The 15,336-nt window shown below is 60.3% G+C and overlaps 1 protein-coding gene across 6 annotated transcripts in view; it reads left to right on the top strand.

Moving 5' to 3' along the window:
* The window catches only part of VAV2 (vav guanine nucleotide exchange factor 2), a 163,743-nt gene extending 149,164 nt beyond the window's left edge, over positions 1-14,579 (top strand). For 4 of the 6 annotated variants that reach the window (XM_047829399.1, XM_047829398.1, XM_047829397.1 and 1 more), the window contains 9 exons: positions 265-286; positions 772-899; positions 1,663-1,737; positions 3,064-3,116; positions 4,038-4,154; positions 6,028-6,115; positions 7,053-7,176; positions 8,871-9,025; positions 12,350-14,579. In XM_047829399.1, the coding sequence (XP_047685355.1) occupies positions 265-286; positions 772-899; positions 1,663-1,737; positions 3,064-3,116; positions 4,038-4,154; positions 6,028-6,115; positions 7,053-7,176; positions 8,871-9,025; positions 12,350-12,397 (810 nt within the window). In that variant the 3' untranslated portion in view covers positions 12,398-14,579. Of the gene's footprint in view, positions 1-264; positions 287-771; positions 900-1,662; positions 1,738-3,063; positions 3,117-4,037; positions 4,155-6,027; positions 6,116-7,052; positions 7,177-7,855; positions 7,943-8,870; positions 9,026-12,349 lie in introns of all 6 variants that reach the window. The other 2 variants (XR_007146155.1, XM_047829401.1) reach the window with 2 other exon arrangements.
* The last annotated feature ends 757 nt before the right edge of the window (positions 14,580-15,336 follow it).

Below are 15,336 nucleotides of genomic sequence, written 5' to 3'. Positions count from 1 at the left end.
GTGGGAATTAAGCAAAGGGATGGGAGAGGAAGGGATGGATGTCCCAGGGCTGTGGAGGGGCACAATGGTGGAGGGTGTAAGTGAGAATGGGGGGGGGGGGTGTCCTAGTGAACCAGTGTCACATCTACCTGTGGGTGTCTGGATGTGTCCCTCACCTCCTCCCCGCTTCCTGCCTCAACCCTTCTCTCTGGGGGTGTGGGGGGCAGGGAGTGGCGGTGCTTGGCCGCCCTCCCTGATCACCGTGGTTTGTCCTTGCCCTCGCAGGACGCCTGTGGAGCAGGACCGGGTGAGTCTGTGGGACCCGGGCCCTCTATCAGCGGTCACTCTGGGAGCCGGGCCTGGCCACGGTGACCTGCCAGCCTCCCCCAGCCTGGCCCAGCCTTCCGGACTCCAGGCTCCCAGGGAGTGTGCTCCCTCTAAGGCCCGGTCTCCGTATATAACTATATCCCTCCGATCAGGTTCCGATGAGCCACAGAGCTGCAGAGAAGGGTCGGGGTCCTTTCAGGAGGGAGGGGCTGTAGCCGGAGACCCCCTCCCCCTCCCCCTCCCTGTGCAGGGTGGGCCTCCCAGCACCTCCACTGTCACTTGGCCGTGTTCCCCATGTGCCCCGTGTCCTCATTCCCCCTGCTTTGTGCTGCGTGACAGGAACGTGGCTTTTAGCCGTTGAGGGCGGGAGGCCTCGCGAGCGGTGCGGCCGGAGCCGTGATGGGCCGGCTGCCGGCCGGGACCAAGTTGCTGAGCGAGGGTCCCCCTCCTGCCCTGTATCCTCAGGTCCCAAGATGGTGGCCGTGCAGAATTACCATGGCAACCCTGCTCCCCCTGGGAAGCCAGTGCTGACCTTCCAGACGGGTGATGTGATCGAGCTGCTGAGGGGCGACCCCGAGTCTCAATGGTGGGAGGTGGGTCCTGGGGACCCGGAGGGGGTTGAAGCCCCTTGGGGCAGATGCACAGAGTCCTGTCGCCCGGGAGGGGCAGGTGTGGGGGTGAAGGACCGTCCCGGGGAGAGGGAAGTAGGCTGTTGGCAGGACTGCGGTTGCCTCTTGGCCGTCATCGTTGTTTTGTGATGGTCCTTGTCACTACATACTTACTTATGAATTTGTTGTACTAGACCGAGCCTTCACAGAACTGGAGATTCGGAAGGTGCAGAAGGGTGTCTGTGATATAAAGTCTCTGTCCCACTCTGACCCCAGCTGCCCGGTTCCCTGCCCCATGTGTCACCAGAGCCATCGGTTCTGGGTGGCCTTGCAGACGGGCTTTGCTGAGGTGATGGGGGAGGGGGGGTGAGGCGCAGCTGCCTGGAGGACCATGAGAGGCTGTCCCGGGCAGAGGGGAGAGCGAAGGCCGAGCCCCGGCCCCTGTAGACCCTCCCAGGCAGCGTCTGCCTTCCACCGGTCCACACGCCCCTTCCGTGTAGAAACACCCTTGTAGAGCAGAGAGCTGGGGGTGGGGGTCTAGCCCCAACCCCGGGCCTCAGCATTCCCATCTGTGAAGTGGGGACACCACACGCCTTCCTGCCTGACGGTCATAAGGTCAGCTGAGGCTACGGCAGGAAGTGGTACCAACGCACGGTCTTCTTGGGAACTGTCCTCGCCCAGTCCTAAGCGGCCCACCCCATGCACTCCCGCCGGCCAGGCCCGGCCTCCATCGTCTGTCTCCTTCCAGGGTCGGCTGGTGCAGACCAGAAAGTCAGGCTACTTTCCTAGCTCGTCCGTGAAGCCCTGCCCCGTGGATGGAAGGGTGAGCACTTTGCACAGAAGCTTCTGGAACTCAGTGGCCAGGAGCCTGGGGGCTCTGTGGGCTGTCTCCTCACTCGGAGCGTCTGGGCTCGTTCAGGACGCCCTTGCTAAGTGGCTGTTGTGAGCTGGCCCCAGAGCTGACGACTGGGCCCGGAGAGCGGATGGATGGATTGGGGGGGGGGGGGGGGCAGGGGCAGGGGGTTGGGTGCTGCATGTCTTGTGGTTTTAGAAACACAGAAACGGGCATTTCAGCAGCAGTCATAATGGACAGAAGACCAAGAAGGTTACCTTTCTCCAAATTTTGGGCACTCTGTACGTCTTCTGGGACCATTGCACAGCCCCGCAGACGTCAGAATTCAGAGCCAGACTTTAGGGTGTTTAGAAAAAAGGCAGTATGGCCTTTCTTTCGGCCGAGTAGTGTGGACCAAGCCTTCCTCTGCTACAGAAGACATCACACAGTCAGCCTTGAATAATTTAATTACTTCCACTCACCCCCCAAGAGGGCATTTCTTTCATTCATTCATTCATTCATTCATTCATTCATTCATTTTATTTATCTTGAGAGAGAGAGAGAGAGAGAGCAAGTGGGGGAGGGGGCAGAGAATCTTAGGCAGGTTCCAGGCTCAGCATGGAGCCGGACGCGGGGCTCGATCCCACAACCCTGGGATCATGACGTGAGCTGAAATCAGGAGTCAGACACTGAACTGACTGAGCCCCCCCAGACGCCCCCCCCCCCCGCCCCCCGCCAAAGGCATTTAAAAGTACAAGAGGGAACTTTCTCCAGAGGGAGCAGGAGGCAGGTCCCAGACAGCACAGGAGCCCTGCTACAGCCTTCAGGCCCTGCCCGGGGCCTCAGTTTCCCCATCTGCGTGGTGAAGGGCCTTGCCCAGCCTGTGGCACGGTGAGGGGAGGCCAGGCGTGGGGTCTCGGGCTGCCCGGCCTGCGTGTGGCCTGCCGCCTGGATGCCTTTGGGGCTGTGAACCCATCTGTGGCAAAGAACTCGGCTGTAGGCTGTACCCCCTGTCACTGCTCTGAAATTCCTGCGGTCTTTGGTCACCCCTTCCCTGGGGGATAAGTGCCTTGTGGGTTGGTTGCCGTTCGTTCAGTCTCATCAGTCAGTCAAACCCCCTGAGCATCTACTCAGGGACCGCGAGTCCCGGCTGCTGCCCTTAGGGACGTCCCCATCCAGTGGCTCCAGGGCTGAGTCCACAGACGCCCTGGTAGCCAGTGCTGGGCTCGAGGGTCGGGTCACTGATGACAAGCCCCCTCTGGCCCCACTCGGGGCAGCCCCTGGGGGGACGTTAACGTGTATGTCCTCTCCTGCCAGCCGCCCGCCAGCCGCCCGCCCTCCCGGGAGATCGACTACACGGAATACCCCTGGTGAGTGGGTCAGCCGCGGTGCCCTCCCCCCTGCCCGCGAGCAGGCTGGGACGCGGGGCCCCAGGGCGGCTGAGCCCTCTCTGGCTGTGTGTCTCTGGGAGCCTGGCGGGGGGCGGGGGTCTTCTGTTCCCCAGGACAGGTATTCCTATCGGCTAAAAGAGGTCACGGGGAGAACGAAGCTTTTTTTTTTTTTTTTTTTTTTTTTTTAACGTGAGTTTAATGGCGCTTCGTCGTAGAAACTCTACAAAAGCGGCGTATTTAAGGCTATTGACAATTGCACGCTGATCCATGTTGTCGCTCCAGGAGAACAGTGGGGCCGTTTGGACGGACAAAAGCACAAAGCCGGGTTTTCTAGGATTGGGGCACAGACCCCGGTCGGACTCGGGGTCCAGCTTTTATCGCTCTGCCCACTGGGCGCCCCGGGGCGGCCTCGGTGGTAGTAGGTCCCTGTGCTTTGCGCCCTGTGGTGGCCCCAGAGCGGCGGGCAAACTCCTACCCCGGGAGGATCTGGCCTTGGGATTTGCATTCGGGGCTCGCCCCACGGGCCCAGCGGCGTGACGCTTGCGTGCTTGGTGTCCCGGCCTCTGCACGTGGGCTTGGCCTCCCCCTCCACATCGGAGATGCCACGGGTCCACCCCACACGTGAGCTTTTATGTGTTACCGCGTTGTCAACGGCGAAAACCCAGAAATGCGCTCCAATGCACGTGCTGCGTCGCGCGCCTCTTGCAGGCCGGGTTCTGCGGCAAAGCCCTTGGGGCCGGGCTGAGGTCTGGGGTCCGGAGATCCCCCCCCTCGCCAGCCCCTCCTGCAGGGGCTCAGCCTCGTCCCCGGACGGCTCCTTATGCAGGTCAGTGCGGTCGCCAAGGCCTGGGCGTCCTCAGCTGTCCCGGTGTTAACCATCCACTTCCTCCCACCTGCCAGGTTCGCAGGCAACATGGAGAGACAGCAGACAGACAACCTGCTGAAATCGCACGCCAGCGGGACCTACCTGATCAGGGAGCGGCCGGCCGAGGCGGAGCGCTTTGCCATAAGCATCAAGTACGCGGTGGCCCGGGGTCAGGGAGACCTCCCCCCCGACCCGCCCCGGGGCCACTCTGGACCACGGAGCCCACGTCCCTCTAGGTCCTGTGCTCTTTGGGTTTGGGAGTGGCCATGGACCGTATTGCCCAAAGCAGGACACTTTAGAGACGGGAGAGTGTCTGTGGATCTGCGCAACGTGGCTGGCCCGGGACGTGAATGAAAACGTCCCGCCCAAAGCCACCCCGTGGGCTCAGTCCCCCGTTGTTCGGGTTGCGGGGACCACGCGGGCTCAGGTGCAGAGTGGGACGGGGCCGGGGCAGGGATGCCACACGAGGTCAGGGACTTCCCGGCACCAGTGGGCTTCGGGGGAAGGGGAAGGTCACACCGCTGCGACCTGTGGCCTCGGCCTTTGGCCTGGGTGTCCTCCTGCCCAGCGGCCGCCCCCTCGTGCACCGTGCCACCGCCCCCTCAACAGATGGAATCTGACCGGTGGGCGGCCACCTTCGGCCTAGGACACCCACGAGATGGGCATCTTGGTCAGGCCCCCAACAGCCCACAGGCCAGCAAATAGAGGGGTCTGTCTGCCGTGGTGACGCCCAAGGTCCAGTCTCCTTTGTGTGCTGCCCCAGAGGGTGGCCTGTGTCCAGGGGCAGGCCCCTCCCAGCCTCACACCCCAGCGTTAGCAAGCCCCTTCCTCTGCACCTGGACCCAGTGGGGGCCGAGAGCCCGGCCTGAGGGCACAGCCCTCACACGCGGTCGGCCACCACGCCTGTGTGCATGTGCCTGTGCGAGAATGCCCCTCCCCTGTTCCAAATCCAAGAGAGGACGGTGGGTGGGAACCCGTGCTCATCCAGGGCCGGGGTCCCCCTGTGCAGACGGGCGCTGAGGGCCCCCAGAGGTGGGATTTCTGGAGGTCGGAATCTGCCCCAGCCTTTCCACAAATGCTTGGAGCCGGAAACCAGCACGCTGGCTCTACAGTACAGAGAACAAGGAAGACCGGCGTGGGGAGGGACAGACGTCCGGTGAAACAGGCGGACACGGCCCAGGCCACCCGCTAGGCAGGGCCTGCTCCCCAGCTGAGGTTGCCGTGCACCGCGGTGGCCAAGGGGAGCCTCGCGAGGTGTGACCGTGCGGTGGGGCTGTGACGGCCTCAGCAGGGCCCTGGGAGGAAGTGGGGTGTGGACCGTGTGGCAGGTCTGTGGTGGAGGTGACAGAGATATCACTCGCCAGATAGGAGTGATAGGAGTTCACCTGGCACCTTCCGTGTGGCCGGCCTGCAGGGCTCCCCCTGGCACTGAGACCGGCCCAAGGAGTTGGGGTGCGGTGAGCGTGCACGGCCGACTTTGAACCCTTGAGAAACAGTGGGCAGCGGACGGAGGCCCCTCGGGAGAGGATGCTGGGCAGCCGGCACCTGATTATTTGCCGTTTGTTTATGCCACTAGCTGATTTCCGGTTGTGAAACCGGCCTTGCATTCTTGGAGGGTCCCATGTGGCTGTGGTGTGAGGTCCTTTTTAACTGTTCGGGTTAGATAGACGTACGCGTGGGGAGAGATTCGGTTTGCCGAGGACTTTTGCATCTGTAGAAGTGTTGGTGTGTTTCCTTTTCCCGTGATGCCTTCGTCTGGAGTGGTGCTTGGCGGGGAAGGGAGGCTCTCCGACAGGGTCACATTGGAACTGAGACCTGAGGAATCCCAGGACAGGAGGCCCCCGTGGGCTGGACGGGGCCCGAGACCCTGCTGGCTGACCCTGGAGAGGCCCAGGAGGGCGTGGGCCAGAAGGGCCGGGGGCTGGGGGTGAGAAGGCGAGGGCAGACAGGTAATAAGCCTGGACCCCCGGGGGCCGGGGGCCACGTGGCCCGAGTGGTGACCCCAAGGCCCACGCGTTTGCCCAGGTTCAACGACGAAGTGAAGCACATCAAGGTGGTCGAGAAAGACAGTTGGATCCACATTACAGAAGCGAAGAAGTTTGAAAGCCTCTTGGTAGGTGATCCCGTGGCTCCCTCGGCCTGACCTGCAGGGTCGTGGGAGGGCCCGGGTGCCCCACTGCCGCCATGGCCTCTGTAGGCTGCACTTGCCCGCCACCAGGGAAGATCCAGGGAAGTGGGTTTGGAGGGCACCTTGGGACAGTTAGGTCACGGCCCCTGCGTTGAGGCTTCTGCCCCCAGAGGGCCCGGTGGGTTCACCACGGTGCACAGTGAGGGGAGGGCCTGGCCTGGCCTGCCGTGCATCACTGCAGCCACCCCCCCCCCCCCCCCCCGCCCAGCACCTAGCCCCGCAGCCCGGCCCCCAGGCGCCCCAAGGCACAGTTCTTAACGTGATTTTTAAATTAGGCCTATTGTGTCTTTCCTAAATGACCTGAGCTCTTAGACAAGGCCGCTGTGGCCACAGAAAAGCACAAAGTAGAGAAACGTATCCCCAGTTGCCCCGCCCAAAACCCCGTGTTCGCATTCAGGGGAGGCCCCTCGACCTGTCACAATGGCTGGGGTGTGGCTCGTATCTACGGTTTTGAAACAGAACTGTTGCCCATGACGTTCGCATACTTTCCGCGAGGTAGACTTCCCCGTTGGTACAGCCCTCTCCTCCCCACGCTGGTAATCGTAGGGCATTCGGTCTCTGGCGCGTGCTGTTCTTTCTGGAAGCCCTTCCCTGCTGTCGGGGCATCCCGGCGCCATCCTCCGCGTCGGCCCCCTGGCTTTCCTGTAGCAACAGCTGGAGGGAAGCTACTGGCTCAGGGGCCCCTCGGATTCTGACCGCCCACCCTGGGCGGCGTGCTGGGCCGAGAGCAGGAGTGGGGAGCTCTCGGGGGGCCAAGAACACAAGTCCCCCAAGTGAAACCGAGGCGGGAGAGGGAGGCCAGGGCGCCTGGGAGGACTGCCTGGAGGCGGTGATCACGGCGGTGAGCACGTGTGTCCCGTAGGAGCTGGTGGAGTACTATCAGTGCCACTCACTCAAGGAGAGCTTCAAGCAGCTGGACACCACGCTCAAGTACCCCTACAAGTCACGGGAGCGCGCGGCCTCCAGGGCCTCCAGCCGGTCCCCAGGTAACGCCCGCACCCGCCCGGCACACCGGTGCTCACCCGGAGGTGTCCGTTCTGCCCGCTTCCCACGGCCCTGGCTTTCGCTGCCCACCTGCCCTCGAGGAAGGCTTTCCCGGGGGACCCAAGCCACTGGCCCAGGCGCGCCCCCCCCCCCCCCAGCCCATCACAAGCACCCCCCCGAGCCAGGGTGTCCTCCTGGTCCCTGTGACGGGTAGGGAGTGCCAGCTCTGGACTGCTGCTCCCTGTCCTGGCGCCCTTGCCCGGGGGTCGGCAGGGGGTGAGAACGGGGCAGGTCCCACCTGCGCTCAGATCCCTCCCTGACCCCCAGCCCCCCCGGGGTCCTCACTGGGAGGGAGCCAGATCTGACACCTCGTTTGCGGGCAGGACTCCACGGGGACAGGGCAGCGTCTTGCTTGAGGCCACCTGGAGTTAGAGGCAGGGTGGGCCCAGCGTGTTTGAAGTCCCGCCCATGACGGGCCCTTGAGTGCGCACCTACTGAGTGCCGGACAGGTGGCTTCAGACACGCCGGAGCCTGCCCGCCCGCCGGGAGGGGGTCCCGTGTTGTCCAGGCAACAGGCACGGAGAGGTGGCGGGAGGGGCAGCCCCGCCCGGCAGGCCTGGCCCCGCACCCCTGCGCTCCGCCTTGCGTGCCCCTTTCACGTTCTCTCTCGCCTCTTTGCAGCTTCCTGCGCCTCCTACAACTTTTCTTTTCTCAGTCCTCAGGGCCTCAGCTTTGCCTCCCAGGGCTCCTCCGCTCCCTTCTGGTCAGGTACCGCTGGTGCCCGGGGCGTGGGGGGGCCCGGCCTGCCGCCCGCCGGCCCGCGGCCCCCGCCGGAAGGCGTCCGCAGCTGCCCGTAGCCCGGCACGGGACAGGGCCGAGGGCACAGGCACAGGGAAGGGACGGCCTGGCCGGTGGGGACAGGGCGGAGGACGCTGTCAGGCTCGGTGCCACCCTCCTCACCGCCGTCACCTCTCTCACGCGCTCACCCCGACGGCCACCCCCCAGCTTGTCACCCCCTAGGCCCCCCTCGCTCGCTGAGGGCTTTGCCTCTGGTAGCGGCGGAGAGCCAGGTCGCCGCCCCCAGGTTGACTGAGGGATCACACCGGCGGACCCCCCCCGGGCGGGCCCTGGAGACAGGGGGACTGGGTCTCAGCTGGGCCCGACTGCTTGGCCCTCCGCTGCCAGAGTCAGAGCCCTTCCCTGGCCGCTGCGTCTGTCCCCTCCACCACAGTCATTGTCCCCTGCCCACCAGGACTCCTGGGTCCCCAGCCGAGCTGGCCCAGCCCCGTGTCCAGTTTGGTTTGAGGACCTGGAAGCCAGGCACTGGCACCCTGGGGTCTGGCCCCAGGTGCTCCGTCAGCACGCAGGCTGGGTCAGCTGAGTGACCACTGGGCAGGTGACACTCGTGCACCGGGCTTGCAGGGGTGGGGCCCACGCGAGTCGTAGTGATCAGAACCTGAGCATCTGCTCTGAGCCCACGATCACATTTGTTGGCTGTGACTCGGTGTGAGTGCCTTCACGGGAGGGTCGCGTGGGCCATGGCCTGCAGGTCTGGGTGGAATTGGAGAATAGCCTGTCCCTTCAGAGCCTTTCTGCCGGACAGCCCTCCTCTCTGGGCACGGGGCCGGGCACCGGGGGGACCAAGCTGGCCCCCCTCCCCCGCCGGCTGTGTGACCCTGCCCATCTCTCCCAACAGTGTTCACACCCCGCGTCATCGGCACGGCCGTGGCCAGGTACAACTTTGCTGCCCGGGATATGCGTGAGCTCTCACTGCGGGAAGGCGACCTGGTGAAGATATATAGCCGCATTGGCGGGGACCAGGGCTGGTGGAAGGGCGAGGCCAACGGACGGGTAAGCGGCTCAGCCCGGGCCAGGTTGGGGCAGGCTGGCACCTCAGCGTACCTGCCCCAGCACGGTGACGCCCCCTCTGAGCCATAGACCCGAGCTCCCCGGGTTGGAGCCGGATCCAGGCCTGTCTGGCCCCATATCTGTGCTCGGTCCCATTCTGTGGTTGTGGCCACTGCAGGGGGACGTGTTTTACACACACGCTCCACATTACCTGCACATACTCAAGCCCTCTTTGCAGGCAGAGAGGCCGCAGGACCACAGCAGGGCGCTCAGGTGTCCTCACTGGCCTCCCTTACACGGTGGGGAGATGGGAAGGGGCACACTGTGTTCCCACCCCACTCTACCTGAGGACGCCCTTCCCTGTCTACCCCATGACCTTGCAGCATTCCATGGCCCCTTATTCCCGTACCCCTTCTGGACCCCCTGGCTTTGACCGGGTTCGTCAGCACTCACCCAGTAGGGTCCTGGAGCTCGCATGGGGCAGCTGCCCTTGGCAGGCACACCGGGCTGTGCAGCGTTCGCCTGCCTTGGCTCCCATGGCTCATCATTCCATTGTCAGGTGGTGGAGCTGGTCTGCTTCCACCGAGCGTGTTGTCTGCCCCTCGGAGGCCTCAGGTCAGATCCATTTTCCCCCCGACAGCCCTTCAGAAGCATGAGGCCACCGAGTCCTAGGTGCTGACCTAGAGGGCCGAACCACTGGTTTTCAAAGTGGCCCTAGGGGCACCAACATTGGAGGCTCCTGGGGCTGTATACTTAGGTCCTCCTCACCCAGATCATGGGTAAAGCAGTTTCCCAGGTGATTCAGAACTACCGGTTTAGAGTGTGACTAGATATTCCTGTTGCTTTGGCCCCATTATGAAATGATTCTTTTTGTCCCTGGCAGTCCTTGCTTCCAAGTCTACTTTGTCTGCTCTTTGAGCAGCCCAGCTTGTTTGGAAGGAGTTAATGTTTTGCGTGGCAGACTTCACTCTCTCATGCTTTACTTTCAACTTTTCTGTATTCTTAAATTCAAGGCAGAGATAAGATAAGAGGTTATGTTACATATTTTAAAGCCAGTCTGATCTGACCATCTCTGCCTTTTAATAAGAGCATTAGCCCATTTACATTCAATGTAATTACTGAGCGAAGATTTAAATCCATCATCTTTCTGTTTATTTTCTATTTGTCACATCCATTTCTTCTTTTTCTTCTTTTTTTTTTTCTTCTTCTGCCTCCTCCTCCTCCTCTTCTCCTTCTTTTTGCCTACTTTTGAATTGTCAGCAATTTTTTTTTCTATTCCACTTCCTGCCTCCTTGGTTGGTGAGTTACACATTCTTTTCCTATTACTTGAATGGTTACTCAGGGATTACAGCGTGCACTCTGACTTCTGAGAGACTATTTTAAATTAATACTTTTACTGCTTCCCAGATAATGCAAGGACCTTACAACTTCTGACTGTACTCATCCCCTCCCAAATTTGGTACAGGTGTTGTCGTGTATCTTAATTCTACATATTTTTTTAGTCCCATTAGACATTATTTTTGTTTTAAGCAGTTAGTTTCGTTTAGAGTTCCCACCTGTTTACCTTGCCCCAGGCTCCCCATTCTTTCCTGCTTTGCTGTATTTCCACCCAAAAGCATGTTCCTGCTGCCTGAAATTCCTTCTTCTAAGTATGTTTTCTAGGGTGAGTCTGCTACTAATAAATTCTCAGTTTTTGTGGAATCCGAGCACCTCTTTCTTCTACTTCCTTTTTTTCAATGTTCTTATTAGGAAATGTTTACAATTTTTTTCTAAGTTTATTTATTTTAGGTGGGTGAGGGACACAGGGAGAGGGAGAAAGAAAGAAAGAGAGAATCCCAAGCAGGCTCCGAGCTATCAGGGCAGAGCCCGACGTGGGACTTGAACTCATGAACCGTGAGATCATGACCTGAGCTGAAGTCAGACACTTAACCGACTGAGCCACCCAGGCGCCCCTCTAATTTGTTTGGATACAGTTTCAAGCTTAAAGAAAAGTTGCTGTAGCTCTTTGTGCCCAGAGTTAGCAATTAAGAGTCGTTTGTGCATTTATCACTTATGTTCTCCTTCGCTCTCTGCTTGTTTTTCTCTTAACCATTCGACGGTAAATTATAGAAGTCCTATCCTTTCCCCCACTGAAGCCCTAAGTACTTCAGTGTCCTACAATCAAGGACATTCCCCTTTAATAGAATACGATTCTCTAACCCACAGTCCATATTCAGATGTCACCGGTTATCCCGTGTCTCGTCTACCCAAAGGAATTGCATTTACTTGCCATGGCCCTTAACTCTCTTTCTTCTGGGACGATTCCTCAGCCTTTCTCAGTCTTATATGATTTTGACCTTTTTGAGGAGTATAGGCCAGTTATTTTTGTAGGCTATCCCTCAGTTTAGGTTTGTTTGATGTTTTCTTCATGATGAGGTTGAGGTCATATATCTTTGGTGGGAACATAATGTGGGTGTTGTATCCCTTTCAGTACTGTAGTGTCCCATCCAGAGGTATGTGAGGTCAGTTTGTCCTGTTGTTGTGACGTTAATTTTGGTGACTTGGTTAAAGCGATTGTCTGTTGAGTTTCTCCACCATGAACTTACTGTTATTCATGAGTACCTTGCAGGGTAACACTTTGAAATCAGGTAAATATCCTGTCCCCCATCAAACTTTCATCTACTGGTTCTGTCACTTACTGATGAATTTTGTCTGGTCAATTCTTTCTATCATGGTTGAAAAACAGTGATTTTCTGGCCGTTGTTTCTTGAACACCCATCGAGGGACGTTCTATGCTAAGAGACAGTTTTCCCTCTCCTGGTCATCCCCCGAGGGATCGGTCGTACCTCCAGCGAGACCTGCTTCCTTTTTGTGAGGAATTGTGTCGAGTTCATTTTTGGATAGTATTGTCCGGGGGATTATTACTAATCCGGTAGTAATCCGTTTCCGTTACCTGCATTTTCTCCTACTTTCTGTCACCGGGTCCTGATTGATTGAATAACGAGCCTGTGTATAGAACAGAGGCTTGGCGTGATGTTATTTTCCTCCAGGAAGGATTTAATTTTTTTCTGGCTGGCAGGTGGAGGGGAGAGTATGTCATCTTGAGCTGCCGGGGGCGGGCGCGTTTGAGGGTCGTTCCCACCCCGGGGCCGCAGCTCCCCCAGGCTCCCAGTCTTTGCCGGGGCCCCCCCTTGGGGTAAGCCTGGCTCCGAACTCCAGTCTCTTGAAGGAGCCCCCATTTCCAGGAGCCTCTGCCGACCCTCACCCCGACGCGTGCACGTACGTGTGCAGACACATGCAGACCCGTGCGCACACGCTCTCTCACGCGACCCCCGCCACCTTTTTCAGATCGGCTGGTTTCCCTCAACATATGTAGAAGAGGAGGGCATCCAGTGACGACAACGACACGGACAGGGCTCGTGGATTTTCTTCGAAGAGTCCGGCTCTGAAGTCTGCCTCTAGCTCTGTGACTCAGAGGGGACACGCCCGCCAACCTTCCAGTCTTCAGCAGCCCATGGGGATGGGGAGGGTGTTCAGAATCCTACACGCGAACCGGCCCACCTTCAGTCTGCCCTCGGTGGCCTGTCCCGGGTACACTACTTGTACATAGAGGGGAGCTGGGCCAGCCCTGTCGTGACGGCCACCACCAGAGCGCCGGGGGGAGGGAGCGCCTGGGGCGTCCTGAGCCAGGCTCTGGGTGACAGCCGAGGCCGGAGCTCACCTGGCCCCTGTCCTGTTGAGACGGCATTCGGGAGCCGAGGTCTGAACCGCAGGTGCTCCCGGGGAGGACTGGGACGGCAGAGGGGGCCTTCCCCCAGCCCCTTCTGCTCAGCCCTGGACGCTCAGCCTGCCTGCTTCCTGCCGCTCCCGGGGGGCAGCCTCGGGCCCAGAGAGTCAGAAGGGACCGGAGCCGGGCCGTTTGCCGCAGCCCGTGCTCAGCCCCAGCTGGGCTCAGGTGTAGGAGAAGAGAGCACGGCCGGGGGGTCCGCGCGGGCCCCCTTGACTCCTCGTGGCCCTCCGCGTGAGGGGTGTGCAGGCTCCGCCCCGGGGGGGGGGGCTCCCTCTCTCAGGAGGGGGCCTGAGCGAACGATGAAGGGGTCGACCCTCCTCCCCAGCCAGTGGTACTGTTCCTGCTCTGAACCCCAGGAATGCGTCTGTCCTGTCCTGCTGCCAGGTGGATACACCTTTTGTAAACCCTGATGTGGGTGAGAAGAAAACAAGAGTTTTCCCCTCGCTCGGTCCCTGCTGTTCACATTCCTCTGCAGAAGGAGCCCCCCCCCCCCCGGCCCCGCTCCCCCCACCCCGGAGTCTCCTGTGTCGTGCGGGGTGGTTCCTGAGGGGCCTCCCAGCCTCCCCACCGGTGCCGGTACCGGCCCTTGCGAGACTTCCTCCTGCCGCCCCGAACTGGGCCTGTGGCCAGCTCGAAATAAGTGCTCTTGGGGGTGGCCCCCGTACCCCCCAACTCCCCCTCCTGACTCCCCCTGGCCTTTGACCTCTGACTGTCTCGTCCAGACCCTCTCCCTCCCTCGGCCTGGATGTGGCACGAGACCTAGCGGCGCCACCTCCCTGCGAGCTCCGTGCCAAAGCTGCTGGTGAAACCTGGGCTGTGTGTCCCCTGCCCCTCGGCCAGCTGCCTTGCCCCGCTGCACCCTGGGGTGGGTTCCTCTGAAGTCAGCCGTGTGGCCTCCAGGCTCAGCTCACACGCGCAGTGTCCCGGCCCGGGGAGGAGGCAGGGAGGGGTCAGGGACGGTCAGCAGCCAGGGGAAGAGGGAAGGTGGTCCGCAGAGGCTTGAGGCGCAAGGGTGAACAGGATCGTGTTGGGGGGCAGAGGGACACGGGGAGGGAAGCAGAGAGCTGGCCTCGGAGAGAGCAGCCCCGAGTCCCCATCGTCAGGGCACATCCAGCACTTTGCACACGCAGCCCTCTGCCGATGGCCCAGCCACGAACCTGGGGGGTGTGGCGGGGGGGGGGGGGGGGGCGGACCCAGCCGGCCCCTTTCGTGTTTACTGTTGTCAAAAGGGTTTTGTTTCTCTTGTTTCGATTGTTTTGTTTCCGGGTTGGCCTGTTTGTTTTTTAAGGGAAAAAACAGTTTGTAATTATTTCTTCCAAAGCTCCCATTATATATCTGTGAATAAGAAGGAAGATATTTTATAAGAGCACGAAAATGATGTATATTTGAGGTTATCGTGAAACGAGGCGTCACGACAACGCAGGATACTGAGAAAACATAATTTAGAACGCTGGTTTTTGTGAATGTTTTGTTTTTGTTTTTCGTTTGTTTTGAAACGTGTTTGGTTTGGGTTTGCACTGCATGAACCCGGAGGGGAGGCAGGCCGGGGGCAGGCTGGGAAGCGGGGGTGGGGGGTTTCGGCAGGAGACAGGACGAGCTCCGGAGGGGCTTTGGACCCGGGGCCTGACGTTAGCTGTGAACACTTAGGAGCCCGGTGCATGCGGGTCAGGGGTCTGGGGGTCCCACAGCTGGTGACGACCCCCCCAGTGGGACGCAAACTGTACATTTGCCAATAGGTTTTTTCAGACCGCGGTTTTTACTGCAAATAAACCTAAGTTCTTTTCTGCAGGAGTGGCTGGCCTTTCATGCCAGGGAGGAGGGAGTGGCTGGATTCTTCTGTCAGTGTCCAGCGGAATCTGCCCCACCCGGACACTGTGAGCCCAGGATGCTGTGGCCTGGGTCAGATAGAGGCCTTGGGGAGGCAAGAGGCTGTGGGTCTGGAATAGATCGTGATGCCAGGGCCACTGCCCGGGCGCCTCCTCCCGGCTGGCCCCGTGCCATGGGCTTCCCACGCCGTGTCCCACAGAATCCTCCCGCGGCCATCAGAGACAGTCTTCCCATTTGGGTGGGATTCAACCCTAGCCCTGCCGCCTCTCGGGTATGTCCTTCAGGCCAGCCAGTTTCTTTGTAGGTATACGTTGGAGATAAAAAATGATCTCTCCAGAGAGTGGGTCTATGGCCTTCGACAGAAAATCAGAACAGTAAGGGAGAGATTTATTTCTCCCTCATGGAGACGTAGTCCAGACAAGGTTCCAGGGACGGTTTGGTGCCCCATCCCTAAACCCAGGCCCCTCCCCTCCTCAGCATTGTGCGTCCATCCTCGCTGTGGCCTCATGGTCCAAGGTGGCTGCTGGAGCTCCTGCCATCGAGGCCATGGGCAGAGGCAGAGGCAGAGGCAGAGGTTGGCACAGTGCTTCCCTTTCCCCTCCTTACCCAGAGCTGAGGCACGTGGCCACTCCTGCCTGCAGTGGAGGCTCATACTGACTGCAGGACTTGAGCGGGACACGTGGCCTCCCTGGAGAGTGTTGGGGTCCTGTTACTGAGG

The sequence above is a fragment of the Prionailurus viverrinus genome, chromosome D4 (genome assembly GCF_022837055.1).
Source record: "Prionailurus viverrinus isolate Anna chromosome D4, UM_Priviv_1.0, whole genome shotgun sequence".
NCBI classification, from domain to species: domain Eukaryota; kingdom Metazoa; phylum Chordata; class Mammalia; order Carnivora; family Felidae; genus Prionailurus; species Prionailurus viverrinus.
Note: the sequence above shows the minus strand (reverse complement) of the source record. Positions and strands in the feature narration are given on the sequence as shown.